We start from the raw sequence: 22,452 nt of genomic DNA on the forward strand, positions 1-22,452 counted from the left end.
GGGGGGGGGGGGGGCGGCGTCACGGCGGGGCCCGGCCCGGCGCGGCGGTCACGTGAGCGCTGCAGTCAGCTGACCGCGGCGGCGATGGACTTTCTGCTGGGGAACCCCTTCAGCTCCCCCGTCGGGCAGCGCATCGGTGAGACCCGCGCCCCCCCCCCCGCGCCGCGCCGCCCCGCGCGCGTCTCCCCCCCCCAACCTCCCGCCTCGCCGCCCACCCTCGGTCTGAAGCCCGCCCGCCCGCCGCAGGACCCCTCTTTCCACCGGGAAGCGGTTGCCCCCGCCCCCCCCCGCGCTGCCGGCCTATGGGAGGGGTGCTCGGCTCTGACTGGCAGATGCTCTGGGCCAATGGGGAGCGCGCGGCCCGAGGAGGCGCCGGCGGCGGCCAATCGCGGCGCGCAGGGGTCTCGAGGTGGCGAGGCGAAGTTTCCGCGCTTAAAGGGGACGGGGGTCCGAGCCACGCCCCCCCCCCCCGCGGCGCCGAGCTCCGTGATTGGCTCGCGGCCATTCCCGCCTGCACCTCGCCGGGGGTCTTCGTTGGGAGGGGGGCTGCTGATTGGCTGGGCTCCAGCCGCAGCGGCCAATCAGCGCCTGGGCGGGAAGACCCCCGTGCCCTGCCCGAGGGGGCGGCCATTACGTGGCTGGGGGCCGTGGAGGGCTTGGCGCGGCCATCTTGTGGCAAGGCCGGTGGGCGCCATGGGTCTCCCCACAGGGCGAGCCCCAAGGGAGGCCGCCAGCCCTGAGCTTCCCACCACGAGGTCTGAGAGAAAGAATAAGGCCACAAACAGCCACGCTGGTCTGGAAACAGATGTGGTTCTAAAAATGCTTACAATAAAGAAGCCTCTCTTCCCGTGTTGTGTCATCCTAAGTGCCTCCAGGTTGTGCCCGCAGTGATGTTTTTGATACGGGATGTCTCCGTCCCATATAATGGGCGTTTGTACGTTTATGCAAATGCCCGCGCTTGCTTTCTGTCCCTTGTGTAGACCTTTGTTCCATTCCGCCATGAAGCCCCTGATTCATCGCGCTCACACGGGTGCTGTGCATGGGGCGGGTAGGGAGCAGCAAAGCAGCTGCTTTAGGAAACGCTTTTTTTTTTAAGTGCTGCCTATTTCAGAGGCTCTCACTGACCAAACCGACACCAGGGAAGGTTTTCAGTAAGAAAAAGCTCTAAATGATCTGTAATGCCTGCCCAGATGACAGTCACACGTTTCATCACACTTTCCAAGGGAAGCCTTCTCCTGCCCTGTACAGAATGACTCTCTTTGATTCCTCCAGCCAGCGTATCAGATACGTTGTTATGTTTGGGTACAGCCAAACTGAAGTCATCTTTTGGTGTTACGGGTTACTACATGCCCTCCAGATTTTCTGATCGCTATAGTAGTCAGATTGTGAGTGGTTTCCTCACTAGGCTTTACTTCTCTTTAAGGGATTTTCAAGCAACAAACTGACAGCAAAGAAGAGGAAGAAAGTATTTCAAGAGTGTTGTCAAACAGGAGTTTGGAGTCCTCTGTATCAGAGGTGTGACAGTAGAGAAATCTTAATGACTGGCGTCGATTGGGGTTATTGGAGTCCAGTGGGGTGGAGGACTTGCAGCGTACGAGAAAGCAACTGGGGTGTGGAGGACTAAAAAGGGCTGATGGCTGTAAATATGAATGTTTTCTCCTTTTGAATATCGCCTAACATCCTGGGGATGTGGATAAATGCTATCTTCTCTATCTAATTTGAGACGTGAACATGACTTAATCAAGTTATTTAGTAGGTCTGTGGCAGCTGCATAGTGAACCCGTGAGTCTGAGCACCAAACCTACACAGTGCTGCTGCTGCAGGCTGTCTGCAGAAAGCTGATACGACATCATGGTAAATTACTTGGGCAAAGTCATATGTGTCTGACACAGCTTATAAAGTCTAAAACAGCGTTAGATGACGGCTATAGAATAAAAAATATAAATAAATAAAAATAAAAAACCCTCTGTGGCACATTGCAGTGATGTTTTCAAATTCCTTCGTTAAAGAGAATGTAGGAAATCCCACTTATTTTGCTGTCAGGGAAATGGATATTCAAATAATCAAAATGGATACTCAGATAATCTCTGTGATTATGAGTCAGTTGCAGAGGAGTAAGTTTACACCTTCTTACTCCCAGTCTTGAGATATAGTCATGGAATTTGCCTTTGCCCTATTTTCAGGCCACAACGTCTCTTCCTAAGTAAGATGAATACAGACATTTAATTGAAATAAAATATTTCTGACCAATGGAGAAACTTCCAGAGTGCTGAAGCATTGTAGTTTGGATTTTACCCTTGAAAGGGTAACCCACTTGGCCTCTATCTAGGAGCTAAAAGAAAAATGGAAATGAGGTAAATGGAGCTAAATAAAAAATGGAAAATCTAATTTCAAGAAGGTGCTCTAGTAGTAACAAGGTGGAGTGAGAGAATGGAGAGGAAACCACCAGTGCTCTCTCCTGAACCCTGAAGCCTAGAATAGCTAGTAATTATAGCAGTACTGAAAGGGACAGAGAGAGGTTATTTTAGTGAGTGAAGCCAGGCAAGGGAGAGAAGTGAAGGTGTAATACAGAGATGGAGAGGAGTTTTTGCTCTTTGGGGAGTGGGTTAAGCATGAAAACCAGGGAAAGCTGAGACTGGAAAGAGGCAGCAGGTGAAAGCACATTGCCTGTGCTCATGGGTGAGGGAGAGGAGCAGATAAAACACTGTGCCAGAACAATCCCCACAGCCATTTGGGTCCCAGCTTGCGGATGTCCCTGCACCCTTCTGTGAGCAAGTTGTCTCCTGCGTCTTTGGAGAAATACAGCAGGGCTGAATGGTGGAATCCCAGCTGAGCTGGTGCTAAAGTTTCCTTGTGGAAAGTGGAAGCATGAGGCTTAGCAAGGCAACTGTGCTGGATGCCTATTTAGGCCAGGATGCTGAATTGGGCCAATTCATTGATACAGATTGAAGGGAGGTTGGGAGAAAGGACTGTTGCGTTACTTTCTGCTGAACCTATGCTGTCTTGTGCAATAAAATGTGGGTGCCCTCAAACACCTATTGAAATTGGTGAGAAAGTGCCTGATGCTTTGCCAAGGAATTTTAAGCCATTAGGACAGAGTGCTGAAGGCATCCTGGTTAAGGGCCTGACTTGGAGCAGGGCACTGGTCTCTGACAAGCTGCAGAGGAGCATGCCAGAGGATATGGCCTTAAGTTGCTCTAGGGGAAGTTTAGGTTGGATATTAGGAAAAATTTCTTCACCAAACGGGTTGTGAAGCATTGGAGCAGGCTGCCCAGGGAAGTGGTTGAGTCACCATCCCTGGAGGTCTTCAAAAATCGTGTAGTTGTAGAGCTTAGGGACATGTCTTAATGGTGAACTTGGCAGTGCTAGGTTAATGTGTGGACTGGATGATCTCAGAGGTCTTTTCCAACCTAAATGATTCTGTGAAAGGTTTCTGAATGGTGCTTGGCTGGTTAGGGATGCTTCAGACCTTTGAAGGAGAGCAAGGGGAGGTGGAGCCGGCTTAGTATCTGTCCCGGGAATGGGTGGGATTGCCAGCCTGGCACTGGGCTCTCCCTGCCACGAGGGAAGAGGCAGGAGGCTTGTACAGGAACAAAGCCACGAACTTCATCCGTGGCACAAAGCAAGGTACAGCTCCGGTGTACCAGTTACGCCGAGTTCAGAATAGTTTCTTATCTCACGGCTCCAGATAGCTTTTATGACTTAATCACAGTCAGCAGGAGTGCATCAGATGCCGGGAAGAAAGAGCCATCGCTTTGCTTCGCTTTGACCCCGTACCACAGCCCTCAGCGGCTCGGGGTTGAGGCGAGCAATTAGCGAGGCAGCACGCTGCAAGCAGACAAACCCTGGTGCTGTCACACCCGGGAAGCCAGCCTGGCTGCCAAAACAACATGGCTTTGAGGCGGGCCCATGGAGGGCTTCTTGCACGCAGCGTGGTCCACAGCCAGCTGGTGTTGGGCTTTGAAGAATATGGCATTGATACACCGCCGATAACCTCCCTCACAGGCATACCCTGCAGCAGGTCGGGATCAGCTCGCCACACGCAGAAGCTGCCTGATAAGCCCTGCCAGGCAGTGCTGGGCGGGCAGCCATTCCCTGCCTCCTGTCCTCGCTGTTTTTAGGGACTTGTCGGCGTCCCCGGGCTCAGATTTCGTGAGGGGCAGACGGCTCATGTGCAAATTACAGCTCGTGAAACAGGGCCCGCTGTCCTGATCCTTCATGTTGCTAATGAGTAGACTTTGTTTCCTTCCCTTCCGCAGGCTTTAGCAAAAGGGTAAAGTTCAGGATTTTCAGGGAAACCTCCAGCGTATACTAGGCTTGGGCAGCCTCTTAGTGCTTAGAAGCGAGGAGGATTTAGAGGGCATTAGCTCCAGCCTTCCCAAGGCCAGATAGGCCAGGCCTTAATCTCTGCTGGTAAATTCAAGTGCTTTGTCCTTGGAGATGTTGTGTGGTCGCGTTCCTGTTTTCCATATGCCCTAATTCTGCTCTTCCACCTCCATATTTTCTGATTGCATTTAGGGCAGCTGCTCTCCTGCAGCTTTTTGCCGACCGCTGTCAGAAGGGAGGTGAGGGTGGCGGGATCACAGCACCGCTGTGGGGTGGCTGTGGGGCTGTGTGTCACCCCTGAGGAATCCCCACTTTCCCGTACAGGCCGGCCAGGTGAGGGAGCACACACGGTTTGTTTGCATTCCTTTCTGGAAAGCAAACCTGCTCCCCAGCCTTGGCAGGAGGAGCACATTTGGAAGGAAAAAGAGGGCAGGGGAGCGGGTTGCAGAGTAGCACCGAGCACAGGGAAGTGCATTTGCAGTCTGTTCACACTCATGTAGGGCAAAAAAAAGAGGATGAGGGGGGTTGGGGAGGTTTTTGAACAGCAAAGATTTGAAGGTTAAATTCTGTTTTCATTTCGTCCCTGGTTTCTTCTGTAGCTTGGACCTTCCTTTAAGCTGGACCCAGTTCCCAAGTTTTGTTTTTTCCTTCCGCGTGCAGTGTTTTTCTTCAGGAGTGTGAAGGATGGATGTGGAATTCCTTTCAGCAGAGCAAAACCATGCGATTGATTTGCGAGTTTCACTGCCAGAGGCAACAAGCAGTTCACAGGAACTTTTGGGGAGGCTGGAGTTTAAACTGAGGTGCGTCCTGAGCGGGAGGTGCCCCTCAGCATGCCAGAGGAGAGCGATAGCAAAGTGTGGCTTTGAGACCTCATGCACCAAACCCATCGGAGTCCTGATCCCAGGTTTGCCCTGACAGAAAACACTTCCCCTGTGTTTTGTATGGTACACCAGACACACACAGCCGTAGTCCATGTAGACTGCCCTGCATATATTCTCCACCACATCACTCAGTGTGATGTTACCTCATGTGCTTCAATGAGGAAGCTTAGATCTGCAGAGGCCAGGATTTCTCCGTGGCATGCGTGACAGAAAGTTCATCTGAATGACCAAAGTGACACAAGTTCACCTGAATCGAGAGGCCTTCGGGCTATTCCGATGGTAGGCAGACTTACAGAAAGGTAGAAAATTCTCCTTGCCACTCTCCTTGCCTTGTTTGCCCTCTTCCATCTGGTTGTGGCCACAGTGTAATCAACCTAATCACAGTCTAATCAGTAGGTTCTGCAGTCAACAGAGAAGGTGGCGTCTGCATTATGATAAGATCCATGCAGGGCGCTTCACGCTGTGGTGTGCAATCTGTGGGAAGGACACATGTACAAGAGAGGCTGTGTTGCAGGGAGCTGTGAGCAGCTTTCTGGCTGATCCTCAGAAACACGACATCCCAAAACATGATGGATGTGCTTGCCATGTCAGGAATTAGAAATCTTTTTCCTATGCTCTTCCCCCGTTACCCCATTACCGCTGCATGAGTGGGCACTTCGTTTCAGTCCCACAGAGGGATTGTTGGATATTTGGGTCAAAAGCAAGAAGAGGCAGCTCTGCAGAGGAGTCTCCCTCTGAAAGGCTAAAGGACCTGCAGCAGCAAGGGTCACCTCCAGATTGTGCGGGGACAGCAGTTTTGAAAAGGGAGGCACTTTAAGTGTCTCTCTGGGTCTCCTGAAGAGCACCTGGTAGGCGCTGAACTGGTCTGGCTTCTTTAGTTTGTCTTGCCCCACTGCTGCCAGGCATTTTATAGGATGGGACTGCTTGGAAAGATGGCTCTCCCCCGCTGCTTGGCATGTGCTATATCTCAGTGTTTCCCTGCGGTTTGGAGAGTGCCTGGCCCTGCCCACCCCGCTGCCGGGCTCTCTTTGCCCCCAGCTGCCGGTGGTGTCCCTAAAGGCATCAGTCAGCCCGTGTGGCTGGGGCCGAGAGACGGCTGATTACAGGGTGGAGGCACTGGTGTTCTCTACTAATAGCTGCTTGTTGCCCAAGTCTCTGCCTTGAATAACATCAAGGCTGACTGAGGAATTCCTAATTAAAGGGGACACGGTCAAAGCTGAAACCATATTGCTTCGGCTTCAGCCTGCAGTCCTCTTCTGCTCGTATTCCCCAGAGGCCAGAAGTTCAGGGGAAAGAAGCAAATGTTAAAGACGGGAAGGTCCCATCTGGGTTGTTTATGTTTGCTTGTTTATTTTCGTAGAACCCATGTGAAAGCAAGGTGACCCATGTGAAACGCCGTATCGATGTGGTGATAGGCGCTTTATGTGTGTAAGCAACGGGGCTGATTCATTGGTCTCATTAACTTGATGCAACCAAAAGCGACGCCGCTGACATTCGATCCGTGGCGGTGTGAGCAGGCCAAGCTCGTGGTTTCTTTTCCTGGCCGTGCAGCAGCAAAGCAAATAAGCCTCCATTTCTCCAGTCTGTGGAGCTGAAGTCATGCATTTTCTGCTCAGCCCCTCTCCCTTTGTGTGTACGCAGCAGGGATCGGGCGGTCCATGTCTGATAGCATGCGTGCTGTGGGCAAAGTTGAGCGAATGCCTGTCCCAACAGCAGCCTGCGATGTGCTTTGTGGTGGTGACACCTAGTGGGAAGCATTTGGTGGCTCGGACTTGGCTGTCTGATTCACCTGATTATATTTGGTGGTGGAAGGCAGGGAGAAGGAGGCCGGGCTCTGGGGTGCAGTGACAGCGGAACAGCAGCCGTGAGAGTCCCAGGGCCACTCTTAGCCTTGTCCTGTCTTGGTTTCTGTCTTCCAGAGAGAGCTACCGATGGGTCCCTGCGGAACGAGGACTGGGCTCTCAACATGGAGATCTGCGACATCATTAACGAGACTGAAGAAGGGTAAGGGAGCTGGCAAGGGTTCTCCTCCAGCAGCAAGTCCCAGCACACTCCCTGTAACACTACGTCCCTAGGCTACAGTGGTAGCATGCAGTGGTGGAGGTAATAAGCCAGGCTGCCCAACAGTCCCTTAGAAGAGACTCTGCTGGGAGATCTAGAGACACAGCAAAGCTGTCAAGAGCAGCTGTTAGATGGCTCCCTGTAATCCTTGTGAGCACAGGGAGCCATTCAAACAGGCCTTCAGAGTCCCCAGAGAAACCTAGATCCAAGCCAGGCTGCCTCCCATCTCCCAAAGGCACATTTCCAATATTTTTACTCTGGTTTATTCCTCCTTCGTATCCCTCTCTGTCCTCTGGGAATGCAGAAATCTCCGGAGCAGTGACTGTGGAGAGAGGAAAATCTCAGGCTGCTATTCAGTCCCCTGATAGTGCGAGTCCTGCTGGGGTTATGTTCTCAGCTATTTCCATATACACTCACTCAGACATGCGCAAAACGGGTAGGAGAGCCTTTGTCTCCCTCTCCCTGGGGTGGGATGTTCAGAAATCTGCCAGCCATGTTAACTCTGCACCTGGGGATTTGCCAGTGAATTCAAGAGGGACCGCTCCCTCTCACACTGGAGATGTCAAGAACAGCATGTAGAAAAGAAGGTGATACATAGAGTAGATGATGTAGGTTTCGCTCCTGTCCCACCCCGCAGTGAAGCTGACAGAGGATTAGCTAGCCCAATTTTCTGCTTCACAGTTGTATGTTAACAAAGTCAAATGTCTCTAGTTACAGATCTATCACCCCTTGTTTTCCAGTCCTGCTATCCCCATGGTGCAGATCTGCCTGTCTCTGCTAATAGTCCTGAGCTGTCACCACTTAGTATTTCAATTTTGGGTTGCTGCTAGCACAGCTGCACCCTCCTGGCATGGAGCTCTCTCCCATTCTCCTGCTAATGCCCATCCATTACAGCCTTACTGCCCCTTGATCCGATCCACTCCTGCCCTCCTTATTACCTCAGTGTTTCCATCTCACTCTTGCCCTGCAGCCCTGCTGCTCTTCCAGCCCAGTCTCTCTTCCTGTGATCTGCTGGAGCACGTCAGTCCATTTGTGCCCTCTCACAGAACCACAGTGGGCTCAGACCACTCTGAGAGGGGTTAAGGAGGCCCTGCTATGCTGCTGCTCTCTTGTCTACCTGCAGTATATGCAAGATTTTGCCACTGCATCTCCCCTGCTTCCTTTCCTCCAGGGAAATTTTGTTTAACAAGCTTCTGTCTAAACATAACAGGGGTTGTTTCATCTCTCTCTCTCTCCTTCCTGTTTCTAACCCATGCCAAGATTTTGTGTTCCTTTCTTGGCATCTCTGCTCAGGGATTTTGCTCCATCCCCAAACAGCACATTTCTATTTTTGTATTTACTCTCCCCTCTGTTTTGTCTGTACACCTTGGATTGTTGCAGACAATAACACAAAAGCCTCCAGTGTCAGACACAGCACTCACCAGGAGGACCCAGGTTCTGTTGCAGAACCAGAGGCAGAAGCTGCTTTACCAGTCTTTGCTTCAAGCCACACTGAAAATGTGGTGGGGGAATGGTCACCACTGAGTATGAGATTCTAGGTTCCAGTGGCTGTTTTACTTTGATTCTTTCTCCTTAGGTGAGAAAGAATCAACCTTCTGATAATCTTTCTCCATCTGATTTCTCCTGCAGACCCAAAGATGCCTTCCGAGCCATAAAGAAGAGAATTGTAGGGAATAAGAATTTCCATGAAGTTATGCTGGCTTTGACGGTGAGTGATCAGGTCTTTCTCAGCTTTGTGATGTCCTGCTGTAAAGCTGAGTCCTTGACTGCAAAGACACGGGTACCCAAAGACAGCAAGGCCAACCCATGCAGGCAGAGAAGGCTGTAGCTAATGCTTCTTTGCCTTCAAAGGTCTTGGAGACGTGCGTCAAAAACTGTGGCCATCGCTTCCATGTCCTTGTGGCCAGCCAGGACTTTGTGGAGAGCGTCCTGGTGAGAACAATCCTGCCGAAGAACAATCCGCCTGCCATAGTGCACGACAAGGTGCTGACCCTCATCCAGGTGAGCTGAGAAGAGTGAGAGCATCTGCACCAGCTCAGAGAGAGAGTGTGTTTGCCTTTAGGTGTTTGTGCACTGTCAAATGACGATGGGCTGCGTTGTCTCCCTTTCCCCAGTCCTGGGCGGACGCTTTCCGCAGCTCTCCGGATTTGACTGGTGTCGTGGCTGTCTATGAAGACCTTAGGCGGAAAGGCCTGGAGTTCCCCATGACCGACCTGGACATGCTGTCACCCATCCACACACCGCGGAGGGTATGGGAGCATTGCTGAGGAGAAGGAAGCTGGGCTGATACTTTTCTGGAGCTATGAGGGGACTGCAGCAGCTTTAGGTCGCGTTTAGAGGAAATGAGGAGGGAGAAGCTGCAGGAAAGCCTCTTTGCAAGGCTGTGGTGGGCAAAGCGGCTACAGCTACAGGGCAGGATATGTGGGGGAGGTGAGGCAGAGAAGCTAGAAGAGCTGTTGAAAGCAGCTGGGGAGCTGACATCAACGTTTCTTTCATAATTGCACTACCTGGGAATGTCTAACATCTTCTTTCTGCCACTTCTCCCACCTCTGTCCGCAGACCGTGTACAGCTCCAACTCCCAGTCCGGACAGAACTCACCTGTGGTCAACTCCCCGCAGCAGATCGAGTCCATCCTCCACCCTGTCACCCTGCCCGCTGGCAGAGAGACGTCCAGCGAGGCGCCCATCACACCCACACCAGAGCAGGTGAGTTGCACACAGACCCCGTGGTGCTGCTGACCGTGCCTCCACCCGGGGGCTGTTTCACCAATGTTCTCCTGGGACTGCTGCCCTGGTCCTTCCCCAGCCTCTGTCCTTAAGGAGTTGTTCTAAAACATCATCCCTCTAGGGCTCATCAGAGCTTCTTCGTGGTCATAGTGATGAGCTGGGGCACCACAATCACAGAGTGGTTTTACTTCCCTAAGACGGGGCTGCCAGCAGGTATAGGGAGGATCCTTTGGCTGCAGGGAAGAGGGGAACTGAGACACACAGGCTTCGAGCGAGGTCTTTGCAGAGCAGTGCAGCGCAGTGTAAGCTTGCTCAGTGTGTGCCTCCTTATCATCTTTGTTTATCTTGCCTCACTGCTGACTTTATGTAAATCAACCCTATCTGGTTATGTGGCTTGCAAAGGCCAGGGCTTTCTCAGTTGTTTCCCCATCCTGTTTTCTCCTTCCTCGCCCTGACTTCATATGACAGCAGGTTCAGCACTAATCCTCCAGCTGTTGGTAGCTCGCATCCCCGCACAGAACAGAAGCTAGAGACTGCTCTCGAGGGGCTCATTAGTAGCCTCTGAAACCAGAGAGAAAGAGCTTCGACTGCACACTTAGCCCAGGCTCACCTTTTGGATGGGAATTCATTTCTTCCCCTCTTCCGCTGCTTCAGAAATGAAATGATTGGAGTGGCTGCCACACAGGAGCCGCTGGCAGGGGAAAGACTGAATCATAACAGCATCCTGTGCTGGCTGTTGAAATTCAAGGTTAGGCGTAGTGGCAAAGGTCCCCGGTGAGAGCCTGGCATCTTTTAGCAGCAAATGAATTTGATGGTGAGTAATGGGGCTTCCTTCGGCTGGGAGCTCCCAGGAGCCAAACTAAGCAGTGACAAATGAGTTCTCCAGTGGCCGTTCCCTTTGGCTCTGTGAACACGCACACGCTGTGTGCTGCCATTCAGAGCTACCTTATCTGTCCCCCTAGCCTTTTAGGCTGAGCAGTTAACGCTTCCCCTCCCTTCTGCAGGTCGGGAAGCTGCGCAGCGAGCTGGAAGTGGTGAACGGGAACGTGAAGGTCATGTCGGAGATGCTGACAGAGTTGGTGCCATCCCAGGCTGAGAATTCTGACCTGGAGCTGCTGCAAGTAAGGAACAGAAGGCAGTGCTGCTGGGCAGAGGGCTGGCACGTGGAGCTCAATTTAGGAGTGACTGGAGGGGCTGAGGAATTACTCATGACAGGCATGGGGAGCAACCGAAGTGGACAGTTTAGTGTGGGGCTCATCGGGGTGTGATGGGATAAGGGAGTCACAGGGGAGGTGGAGTTTAAATGGCCAAGGGAAGTTGCACTGTTGAGCTTGGAGTTGTCTCACTTAAGGGGACCTGTAATCCCTGAGGGCCTTTTTTTCTAAATGATGTGTTAAACAAGAGGCATGCAATTGTGAGGAGAGAGCAGACCAGTAACTGTAAAGCTCATATTCAGTTTAAATCTCATATCAGTATCTGTTCCCTCTCTACGCTTGCTGATAGGCTCCAGCAGGCTCTGGGGTCTGTCTGTCCCAGTCACACTTCCAAATCCGCAAGTGCTCAGCCTCAGTTTGACCTTTGTGGTAACTTTGCCTTGCTGTGAGCAGGAGCTGAATCGTACGTGCAGAGCCATGCAGCAGCGTGTGCTGGAACTGATTCCCCGTGTCCTCCATGAGCAGCTCACCGAGGAGCTACTCCTCATCAACGACAACCTCAACAATGTGTTTCTACGCCATGAAAGGTACCCGTCTCCCTTCTCTGCCCTGGTCTTCCACAAGAGTTGTCTGCCTTTTATTCCACCCTTTTGATCTGCCCATGGATGTAATGCTTAAGGTGTCAGCCTGTACCACCCATCTTTGAAAAAAGAGCCAATTCATACTTCTTCCTGACTTATTCCTGCCCCTTCAGAGACACTGTGTTGTTGATGGTATGTAAACCCAACCCAGAAGAAGGAGGAAACTGCATGGAAAGAGATGTTTTTCTAGCTCTGAGGCAGGCAGACACAGAAAGGACTTGCCCAGGTGGAATTTGCACCCTTTCTTGTCCTCCATTTCACCAAACTTATCTCTTCTGCAAGGGTGAAATCTGGAGAATTTGGTCCCTTTTCTCTGCATGAAGGAGAGCTAGCTTTGAACCATTTTGATTAGAATTAGCTTTGGAGTATCACAAGAAGCTTTCTCACACCACACCTTTGGAGACGTGAACTCTGTGGGCTCCGTTGTGGTGTCTTCTGTCCAGGGTGGAGAACTGAGCCCTCAACCATGCTCCCCCTTTCCAAGTATGTAGGAAGGGGCAAACTATTCCAGGCCTTCCTGAGAAATCTGTTGGGTTGAGGGTGAACAAGCACACACTCTTGTAATTCATCCTGTCACACCCTGTCGTCTTTCTTGCAGGTTTGAACGTCTTCGGACTGGACAGCCTGTTAAGGTAACTGAGTTTTTGCCTTCAGTACAGCTCAGTTTGCATCCTGCAGCACCTGCTGTGTCCTGCTGAGTTGGAAAGGGATCCAGTCTGCCCCACTTGAAAGCTGCAGGCTTTGTTCTTCCTGCTCAGCTGCACCAGACCACGCTGGTGTGCAGGACAGTCCAGTTCCCAGTGCTAGCCTCTCCCTCCCTGGCAGTGGGCCCCTTCCCCTCACCCAAAGAATAAGGACAGACCGGTTGTAGATGTGTTTTCTGGCTGCTGAGCATGGAGAGGACCAGTTCCCAAATGAAGCTCGCTGTGTCAGCACTGCCCTGTTGTCTGAGCAGCACCCAACCTACAAACATCCATTCTGCCCTACGACACTATTCCCAGCCAGTTCTCCCATCACTGCCCCCGTTCTTCCAAGGAGAGGTTTATCCAGCTGGTATCTTTTGATGGACTACAGAAGGACTTTCCAGTGTTAAAGAACTAGAACTAGGGGGTCAAGGTGTCCAAACCTCACAAAGTCTTCACTATCTTCCATTTTTTCTCCAAAGGCACCAACCGAGGCCCAGAACAGCTTGATTGACCTGGGACCCAGTGCTCCTGCGGCGAAACAACCTGAAGTCACCAACAACCTTTCCTCCCAGCTGGCTGGAATGAGTGAGTTGCCATGTAGTACTCCCCTCAGTCCTTCTCCTGAGAACCCTTTAATACCCTTGAATCACCTTCTAAAATAATTTAGCTACGTTTATAAAGTAACCTAGAGAAATATTGTCAACTAATAAACTCATGAAGAAACCTGTGTATGTGCCAAGGGACACAAGCATGTCTCAGCATCCACAGCCTCAGGTTGTGCACGAGGTGGACATGGCTTAAGGAGGACCTCAGCATTAGGCTGTGGCTGAGGTCTGGGCTTTCCAGCAGGGAAAGGGAGAAAGATGCTCCCCCTCCTATCCCTAGCAGCAGTGCAGTTGCCTCTTGCTGTGTGGTGTCTGGGAGGAAAAAAGCTGCTGAGCTGTACTGCAAAGGCAGCCGTGAGCATCTTGGGCTCAGGACCCAGGTCTTGACAGGTTGTCAGAAAGCCTAAAGAGTCCTGATGGTCTTCAGGACATACCAACAGCCCACATAGTGGTGCCTGAAGCTCTCTCACTGGCTGTGAGCACATTCAGTAGAGCTTGGGTGCAGCTACAGAAAATCAGGAGGACTGTATTGACAAGCCAGTGGAGATATTTCTCAAGCCAGGGTTTTTCAGGTGACACTTAAGTAATGGAAATCCACTTGTCTGTCTCAGAGTCTCAGAGGTGCTTGCCCAGAAGCACAGGTTATTCTCTTCCACAGGTTATGGAGCAATTCCCAGTGTTGTCTTAAATGGTAAGGAACATCTGGCCTTCAGAATCAGCGCAGTAAATCGATGCCGCTGTTGCCAGACTGAGCTAAAAATATCCTGCAGAGCAGGTGAAGAAGAAACTGAGTCTGGCACTTCACTCACAACACCGAACGCGTGCATACGCTGTTCTGCTGCTGAGGGGCAGGGTTGATGAGTGGGCCTAGAGCAGTTCAGCCTGTTCTGATGCTGGCTTTCCACTTAGTACTCCAAGCACACGGCCCTCCATTCACTGCTCTGTCCTGCCTGCTCACCCTCCTCTGTCTCCCGCAGACCTGGGCTCAAGCAGCGTGAGTGCAGGGCTGCAGTCCCTCAACACCTCCGGCAAGCTGGAAGAAGAGTTCGACATGTTTGCCATGACCCGGGGCAGCTCGCTGGCTGAGCAGCGCAGAGAGTGAGTGTAGCACCCCTTCTGTTCTTGCCTTCTTGTAAGGGGGGAGCGTGCGGGGAAACGGGGGCTGTGAATTCAGCAAGCAGCAGTTCCTAGGGGGCAGTCGGATGTGACAGAAACGTGCTCTTCCCATGCAGTGTTTGTAGGATGACCTCAGTAGTTCCCCTGCTAACATCGTCTCCACCTCACAGTGTCCTGGGCACATGGAAAAGGAAGTGGTCTGTGTTTGTGCGTGTCCCTCACTGCTAAACAGAGGGGCTGCATGTGCTGGGATGCTCAGTGTTGGGAGGTGAAGGTGTGGAGTGGGACTGGCTGAGTTTCCTTGTCTGTGTGTGAACTCAGGAGTTGCTCTGTGTCCTGACTGGGGAGATGTTGAACTCGGTTGTCACTGAATAACAATGGAGCCTGATGGGCTGACTGTTGAGCTGGAGTGCAGGAAATACACAATCCACTGTGGCTTGCAAGACAGGGCACTGCTCTGTGCCTCAGTTTCCCTGTTGGTAAATGAGACTGATGTTTGAGACTTCCTTACGGAAAGCAGCAAGAGTTGGGTGTTGTCCCATCTGGACTGAAGAGGGCTTTTCTCTTCTGCAAAGAGTGGATTCCTGAGTCCTTATTCTGGGAGGAGCCAACAAGAGCTGTGCTGACTGGATCCTTTTGGCTCACTGAATCTCTTCCACCTGTCAGAATCACCCCCTGTTCTCCACAGGTTACCAAGCAGCAGAGTCCACAGGCACAGGGCTCCCTCCAGCCCTCCAAGGCTTGTGCTCTTGATCTCCACCCCTGGAGTGCCTTCCTCTGCAGTTGTACAGTGGCAAGTTCAGACCTCATCAGGATGCCTCCTTTCATTCCCTTGTCTCAGATTGCTTCTAGCAGCCCACGGGCAGCACACAACTTGATTTATTCCTGGTCATCGTGTCCAAACACTGAGCTCCTCCTGCTCTGCCTCCACGAGCCGGGCTGGCCTTGCTCCTCCCTCACCACACTGCTGGGCTAGGAGCACATCAGCCTGTTGGGAAGCCGTGCTTAGACACCCAGACAGCTGGTTTGGGCTCAGCCTGTTTGCTGAACACGAATCCCACCACTCTTAGCCCTAAACCACTTCACTCAGGGCTGGGAACCCCTGGGTAGATGGCTACATGCAGGGAGCTCCCAGCACACGGTGGGTGTGCTGCCTCGGGGTAGAGGCAGTCCAGGGCAAAACACAGGTGCCAACAGCCTCCAGTTTGGGGCTGAAATCTGAGCTTCTGGTATGTGCTCGGTGCTGGTGGCCGAGGGAGAGCTGGGCAGGGGTGGAATCGTATCCTCCCCGGCATGGTGCAATCCTTAACACACTGAGACTTGTGATCTTTGCTGTAATGAGGCGTCTTCTATTTATGCCTCTCTGCCTTCCATCTGCCCACATTTGCACCCCTGCCAGGTAGCCTCTGCTCTCGCTGGCTCGGGTTTCCCATTTCACTCACCAGCCCCTGCTGTCAGTGTCCCCCTCCCTCTGAACTGACCCGTTTCCCTGCTGCTCCCGGACAAGACGTTCTTGCAGCTGGGGTCTGTTCCTGACTCCCCGTGCTTCATGAGCATCTCTGCAAAGCAGTGCTTGAAACACCTCAAGCCTTTCCTGCCGTTCTTCCTCATCAGTGGCATGATAGCAGCGCTGTACTTCATCCTTGATGCCATCGTCCACAGCGGCCCCTTCACAGATGAGCACTTCTTCGAGAAGTTTGAGCGTCGCTGGCCCAAGCCCCTGGCCCTCAACAAGAACGGATCCACGTGATGGGCTGCTACGGCTGCAAGGAGGGGCCTGGGAGCAGCTGGAGGGGAGACCTGTGGAGAGCTTCTGGGACAGGCTTCGTGCTCCCAGCATGGAAGGACTGTTTTTTCCAGCCTGCGTGGATCAGATGGTGACGTGTGGCGTTAGTGTGTGCGGTAGCTGCGTAGCGGGGACACAGAAATGGAGTAAGGGAGATGAGGGGTGGGACGTGTCTCTGTGTGGAAAGAAGTCGCTGTAACGAGGTGTTTGAAGACCCTGAAGCAACGCCAGGCTATTCTAATCATCCAGCCTAACCTCCTATGTGGCATACATCTGCGAGACTTTGCCACCACCAGTTCTTGAGTGGTCTTGGTTAAAGTTGTGGTTCTGAGCTGTGCCTGTGAAGGTATACGGGCACACAGAGGCTTCAGTGCTCAAATCCTTCCTGTAGCACTCTGCTGGTCAGTCTGTGTTAGTTATCTCTGTCATCAGCCCCAGAGAAGATGAGTGCCATGTTCGATGCACCTAGCTCTGTACGACTGTGTTTTAGTCTGTTGGATGGTTGGTTTCGGACGATGCCTTGTCATCCTCTTGTCGTGTGCCTGGGCTGTCCTCTGGTTTCCCACAGTGATGTTGCAGTGAGCAGTTTATTTTGTTTTGTGTGGGCTGCATTCATCTTTCGTAGGGGTTTTGCCTGCCTTTCTAGAAGCTCTTGGTAGCAGAGCGACAAGAGATGAAATGTTCTGTAGTCAGCAACCCTGAGTATATATTTAGGAGTTCCTGCTCTCCACTCTCGGGCTTTTTATTCACCTGTCTGTCATCTAACTTTGTGCTTTCAGGGTAAAGTACGAAGATCCCCAAGCCTCCAAAGGACTCGCTGGTGCCCTGGATGCCCGACAGCAGAACACGGGAGCGGTAAGTGGCCACAGAGCCTTTAAGTACATCCCCAGGAGTGGTTGTGTCCTCCTTGCTCACCAGTGCAATAAACGTGCAGTCGGTTTGGAAAAAAAATCAAGCATTTAACATGACTGATGATAACTCCTCGTCTCCACCAACCTGCATTCACTCCCTGGGCTCTCTACCTTATGTTTTAAACCTTGGAGGTGAGGAACTATGGAGAGTCTGGACTTGCCTCAGTTGGTAACAGGATAGCCTCCTTACATCTGCAAGGAAATTTCCACTTGGAAATAGGTTTTATTCTACTTCAGCGGGTTTCCAAGTCTGTTTGCCTCCTCTCTGCAGTCAGAGAAGTGGGCCACCATTAACAGCGTGTTCTTTCCCCCCCCCCCTAAACCCACTGCCTCCCCTCTCCCCCACCGTCTGCAAGAGCAGTGTTCAGTGCAGACTCTCTCTCGACCAGGGGGAGTTTGGTGCCTCCAGTGATGGAGCCCAGCTGACTAACTGGATGGTGCGGCAAGGAATGGTGAGACTGTGGGGCGCCAGCAGGGAGAAAGGAGGCTGGGGCTGCTGAACTAGACAGAGGTGCCACTGGCACAGCACATGAGGATGCACAGCAGACATCAGGAGACTGCAAAGTGACATGGCACAGCCCTGCCCTGGAGACCAGGGTCGGGAAGGAAGCAGGCAGAGTGTCAGTCTTCCCTCAAGCATACGTAATTGTAGGGAAAAGTCCCGGCAGCCTGGAGGCCCAAATAGCATGTGCTGCTCTGTGAGTTAAAGGATGCCCTGTTACGGGCTGGGTGTCCCAGGAGCAAGGGCACTTATCAAGAGTAATATGGGGAAGGCTGCTGCTGTTCATTCCCTCTGCAGCCTCTCCTGCCCACTCAGAATAAAACTTATTTTGGCTTTTATCCTGCTGGAGGACTTCTCTTGTAGCTAAAGAGCTCAAGCCTCCAAGCTGTTGAATTTTGTCTGTTGGCAGCAGGAATTCCTGCACTGCACCACCTCAGGCATGCTGAGGTTTTGACACACCCAGGTCTGAAGTCTGTGAGCCTGCCTTCCTGAAATGGACACTGCCTAGACTGATGTCTGCTCTTGGAAGTTTCCCCACAAGCTGTCCAGCTGGCTTGAACGCACTTCTACTCCAAAGAGTTCCTCTTTGGGTAGACAGAGCCACTTTGCTTTGAAACTTCCTCGATATTACACATCCTCTTCCATCCCTGCTCACCCCTCTGCCAGCTGTGGTAACTATCTGAACTTGCTACCTGGTTTGGGGAAGTCTGCCTGTCCTTGGTGAGAAGGGGTTGCTCTTCTTCTTGGCCTCGCTATCTTCTGAGAGAGCTGTAGGTACTATATAGACTAAGAAAAAAGTTCCTACAGATACCCTCTGGCATTTCTGCTTGTAAAACCTCTAGCAAGGGCTCAGCTTTGCTCAGCTTTGTTCAGGAGCTTGTGACTGGAGGAAAGGATCTGGGGTTTTGATTTGGTCTTGGTTTCCTTCAAGGATATCTCTGTCCATTAGAAAGTTGTCTCTGCTGCTTAAATTGCGCATGGATATAAAGTCTTCTGTGCTAGCTTCTTCCCTACTGGAAGTCAAGCTTACTTTAATTGCAGAGGGCGTTGTCTTTGATGGATCCATTTCTATAGTTTGGTGTGATGTCAGATTCTGCTGTGCTTCATGATCTTGCCAGGGAATCACTTCTTGGCAGGTGTATTTTCCCCTCAGCGTGGTACCAATCCTGAATGAATCCTGGCACATTCATTATCTTCAGCACCACAGACTTTGACATCAGACCATCACTGCTCTGTGGAAGGGAGGTGATGTGGAGAAAAGCACACCTCTTCTCCTCTGGCTGCCTAAAACAAGCAGCCAGCTTCCACCTAGTGGGTCCTTACCGGAATGGAAAGCCTCATCCTGTACTAAACCCCAAAGCCAACTACCAAACCCCAGATGCTTTTAATGGCACGCATCCTAGAAGCTCTGAGTGCCTGGGTGTGGATGGGGCAGAGGAAGCAGGTGAGCCGTTGGTAGCTGGGAGAGCTTTGCAGTTGCAAGTCGCCTTTGGAAGGGCCTGAACTGACAGAATGGTGGGGCAAGAGGGTTAGATTTTGATTTGGGCTTCTCTTTTGCAGAGTGGGTTTTAAGAACACCCTCTCTCCTCTTGGCCTCATTCCTCTTTTTCCTTCTGTCCCAGGTGCCGGTTCCCCAAGCCAATTTCATGGAAGACATCGAAAAGTGGCTCTCCACTGACGTGGTAAGTGAGGGGCTGCTGTCCTGGAGGCAGCAGTCCTGTCAGAGCTGTCTGTGAGGCTGGATCTTAGGCAGTGCTCAAGGGCACCAGCACTGCTGAATGTTCAGCACAGGCTGCTTGGAGGAAGCAGGGGAGGAAAAGGCGAGGACACGGGGCCTGGGGTATTGTAACAGTATAAAAAGCCTTTTGGGAGGCACAGCTAATGAGCTGGGGCTCAGGGCCACTTAAACACGTCTGTACTGCTGAAGAGGGGAAGCACTGTCTTATTTCCCTCCATGCAGATAGAGAATCACACCTGTGGAGGTATCTTTGCCTGCCTTGCCTCTAACCATGCCCTTCTCCTTCCCTAGGGGGAGTCCGAGGATGCAAAAGGTGTCACCAGTGAAGGTAAGAGTCACCAGCCAACCCCCTTCTCCAGCTGGCAGCACTTGGGCTTTTCCACAAGCCTCTCTCCTTGCTGATGCTCTGCTCTTGTCCCAGAGTTTGACAAGTTCCTGGAAGAGCGAGCAAAAGTTGCGGACCGGCTCCCCACTTTGTCCAGCTCTTCGGCAGGCACGTCCGTCTCCCCTCCTGCTGCCAGCCATCATCGGAAGCAAGCGAAGGAAGATGACGCTATGTTTGCCTTGTGAATGCTACTGACTGGTGTGCTGTGGAGCAAGAGGCTGTGTGTGCTGTTTCGCTCGCCTCCGACCAGGGGCCAGCAGGGGAAGGACTCTGTCCCCTTCCTCCACTCTCTTCCTGTTTTCTTTTTTTTTTTTGAGTTGTTTTTATCTTAAAGCTGCTTTCAGATTCCAGATAACCATTGTTGTGTTTAGGGACGTCGCACAATAGGCTTGTGAAGGGGCTTTTCAAAGCTGCTCGAGAACGTGGAAGGTGTGGGCTTTGGTTTTGGTACGAGGTGGGCAAAGCAGAAGCAGCTCCCCACCCTCCTCTCCAGGGAGGCAGTCAGAGATCTTGCCCAGGAAACAGGAGAGGCTGCAGCCTGCTGCTGAAATCGTGCCTGCTTCTTTCCTAGCCTCCCAACAGAGCGGGTCCCTGGCCCGCTGCCTGCCGCTGTTAGACTGGAAAGCAGCAAGGGCGTGCGACGTTACAGGTGGCAGAGCAAAAACACTAATGGTAGCGGGGCCCTCTTGCTCTAGCCTCTCTTGCACAAGTGCTTGTGGTATGCAACACCTCCCCACTCACAACCCTTCCTCTTCTCCCCTATCAGTTTATCCAGAGCCCGACCCAAGCCCCCACGTTTCCGTTCCACAGCAGCCAGCCCCCAAAGCCCTTGGCTGCACGCAGGGCTCGAGCTGTGAGTGGTACCCAGCCTGCGGGCTGAAAGGGCTGCCTGCCCTGGGGTGGGGTGTGCCTTCAGCAAACTCTGCAGTTAATTTAATTCCCCCCCTTCTCATCCTTTCCTCCCCTCTTTCCCTGATACCATCCCGCCCCCCTCTTGCTGCTTCCGCTGATGCCTTCCACCGTGTCCTGCTGTGGTGTGGGGAGGATCCCGGCGCCTCTGAGCAGCCAGTGCTAGCGGCTCCCCGTGTGCTGGGGGCAGAGAGCTGTGCTCCCTAAAGCTGGAGGCTTTAGGCACTTTTACACCAAGGAGAATGTGCCCTTGCTGGGGTAGCTTGTTCAGCTGGTGAGCGCAGAGGTGAAGCAAGACTCATCCGACACCAAAAAGCAGCTTTGCAGCAGCCGGGAGCTCCTTTGCACATGGGGAGCAAAACCCTCCCGAAAAAAAAACCGCACACACGCCGCCTAATCCTACGGGGCGGCCAGGGAGGAGGGTGCCGAGCCTGGGGCTCCTGCTCGTGGGATTTCTTGTCGAATGTGGGAGAGTTGCCTTTTTTATTGCACATTAAAGGAGCAAACTCTTGACCCTGAAGAAATGCGTGTGCTGTCTTTGCCGGCGTGGGGAGGGGAAGACCCTGGGCGGCCACATTTGCTCTCTGCAGGAAGATGAGAGCACGGCGTGGGGGCTGAGCAAAGGCAGGTGGGAGCTGTTTCAGCGTGGTTTCCTGGGGAGGTGGCTCCAGCCCATCTCGAAATAGCAAGAGGGCGAGCCACCTCCTCTGCTCTCCCCCTCTGCCTTGTGACCAGGCCCAAATCACACCTCACACTCCATAAATCACTCAAAGACGTGCAAGAAACAGTTGCTGCGAAAGGGCTCCCTGCTGTCCTCAGCTGTCCCTGTGCCACCTCCTGGTGTCCGATGGGGTGGCAGCTTGGAAAAACAAATCACCCCTTCCAGCTCCCGCACACACCCACATAGACCTCACCCACGCAGCCCTGCCTCTGGCTTTTCCTGTTGTCCTTGCAGCAAGCCCAGAGCCGAGCTCAGCTGCACGGGGAAGATCACCTCACGATGCCCAGGATCCAGCTCCCTGCCCCTGGCATGCCCCGAGCCCACTCCAGGGCGAAGATCCATCACCCTCACCCTGTTTTCTCCCTCCGGAGCGCGGGGGAATGGGCTCACTGCTATTTCTGTCGGGGGCGGACAGGTGGGAGTGTGGCTTGGTGGCTGCCAAGCTGACTCGGTTTGACGTGACAGTGGCCAACAGGTGAAAATTCGGAGTGTCGCTTGTGTCCAGCGTGCCTCCTCCCCACCTCCTCCCCGCTGAGGCAAAGACTTGTCCCGGAGGGTATCCGTGGCTTTTCTTCAACAGCCAAATAACAAGAAAAACGGGGGGGAGAGGAGGGAAATCTTTCCGTGCCCACATTAATATTTCCATACTTGTTACAGATTATACCAGTAGCACCTTAAATATTTCTGCGAGGTTTTCTTTTGAGGAGAAACTTGAAGAAACACCTGTCGGGTGCACGTACAGATCCCGCATTTTGCACTGGCAAAGACCACTTTATGCAAAACTGAACTGACAGCACCATAAAGAATTCTTTGAAATACGTTTCCCTTTTCCTAAACTCTTTCCTAACGTTGCTGTTCTTAAAAATCATGCTCGTTCCTGCCCACCAGATGGCTGTCGTCCCCCGCTCACTCTCATCCCGAGGTCTGCAAACCGCAGAGGAAACCCTCCGGCTTTGCAGTGACCTGCTCAGCAGGCTGTGCACACAGCAAACCAAACAAACCCAAATTTTGCCTTATTCTAGGTATTACACTGCAGCCCTTCTCCTGGCAGGGACGCACACGGTGGCAGCCCCGAGCAGGCACAGGGATGCTTGCACCGTGCTGAAGCATCCCTTAATAAAAACTCTGGGAAGAAGATCCTGGCCTGCAGGGGCCTTTGGCGTGACCCAGGGTGGTTGTTTCTGTGTAACCTGAAGGGAGGAAGGCATAACTTCCTTGCTTGGGGTCAGATCTGCCCTGTATCACTGAAAGTTAGGCACGTCCTAAAAGTTCGTGAGAACGGCCGTGATGTTAGGGGCTGTGC

The 22,452-nt window shown here is 52.5% G+C and overlaps 1 protein-coding gene across 2 annotated transcripts; it reads left to right on the forward strand.

Moving 5' to 3' along the window:
• Positions 1 to 69: 69 nt before the first annotated feature.
• TOM1 (target of myb1 membrane trafficking protein) lies at positions 70 to 20,941 on the forward strand. Of its 2 annotated transcripts, XM_082768953.1 has the most exons (16): positions 70 to 136; positions 7,127 to 7,211; positions 8,898 to 8,976; positions 9,120 to 9,269; positions 9,383 to 9,517; positions 9,828 to 9,974; positions 11,000 to 11,116; positions 11,603 to 11,736; positions 12,389 to 12,422; positions 12,956 to 13,061; positions 14,059 to 14,179; positions 16,763 to 16,838; positions 17,284 to 17,346; positions 19,019 to 19,078; positions 19,426 to 19,462; positions 19,556 to 20,941. In XM_082768953.1, the coding sequence occupies exons 1-16, from the start codon at positions 85 to 87 to the stop codon at positions 19,702 to 19,704; spliced, it is 1,545 nt and encodes a 514-aa protein (XP_082625079.1). In that variant the 5' UTR covers positions 70 to 84; the 3' UTR covers positions 19,705 to 20,941. The 2 variants fall into 2 exon arrangements, with proteins under 2 accessions (XP_082625079.1, XP_082625080.1); XM_082768954.1 differs by lacking the exon at positions 17,284 to 17,346.
• The last annotated feature ends 1,511 nt before the right edge of the window (positions 20,942 to 22,452 follow it).

The sequence above is a fragment of the Aythya marila genome (genome assembly GCF_965140915.1).
Source record: "Aythya marila genome assembly, chromosome: 1".
In the NCBI taxonomy this organism is placed as follows: domain Eukaryota; kingdom Metazoa; phylum Chordata; class Aves; order Anseriformes; family Anatidae; genus Aythya; species Aythya marila.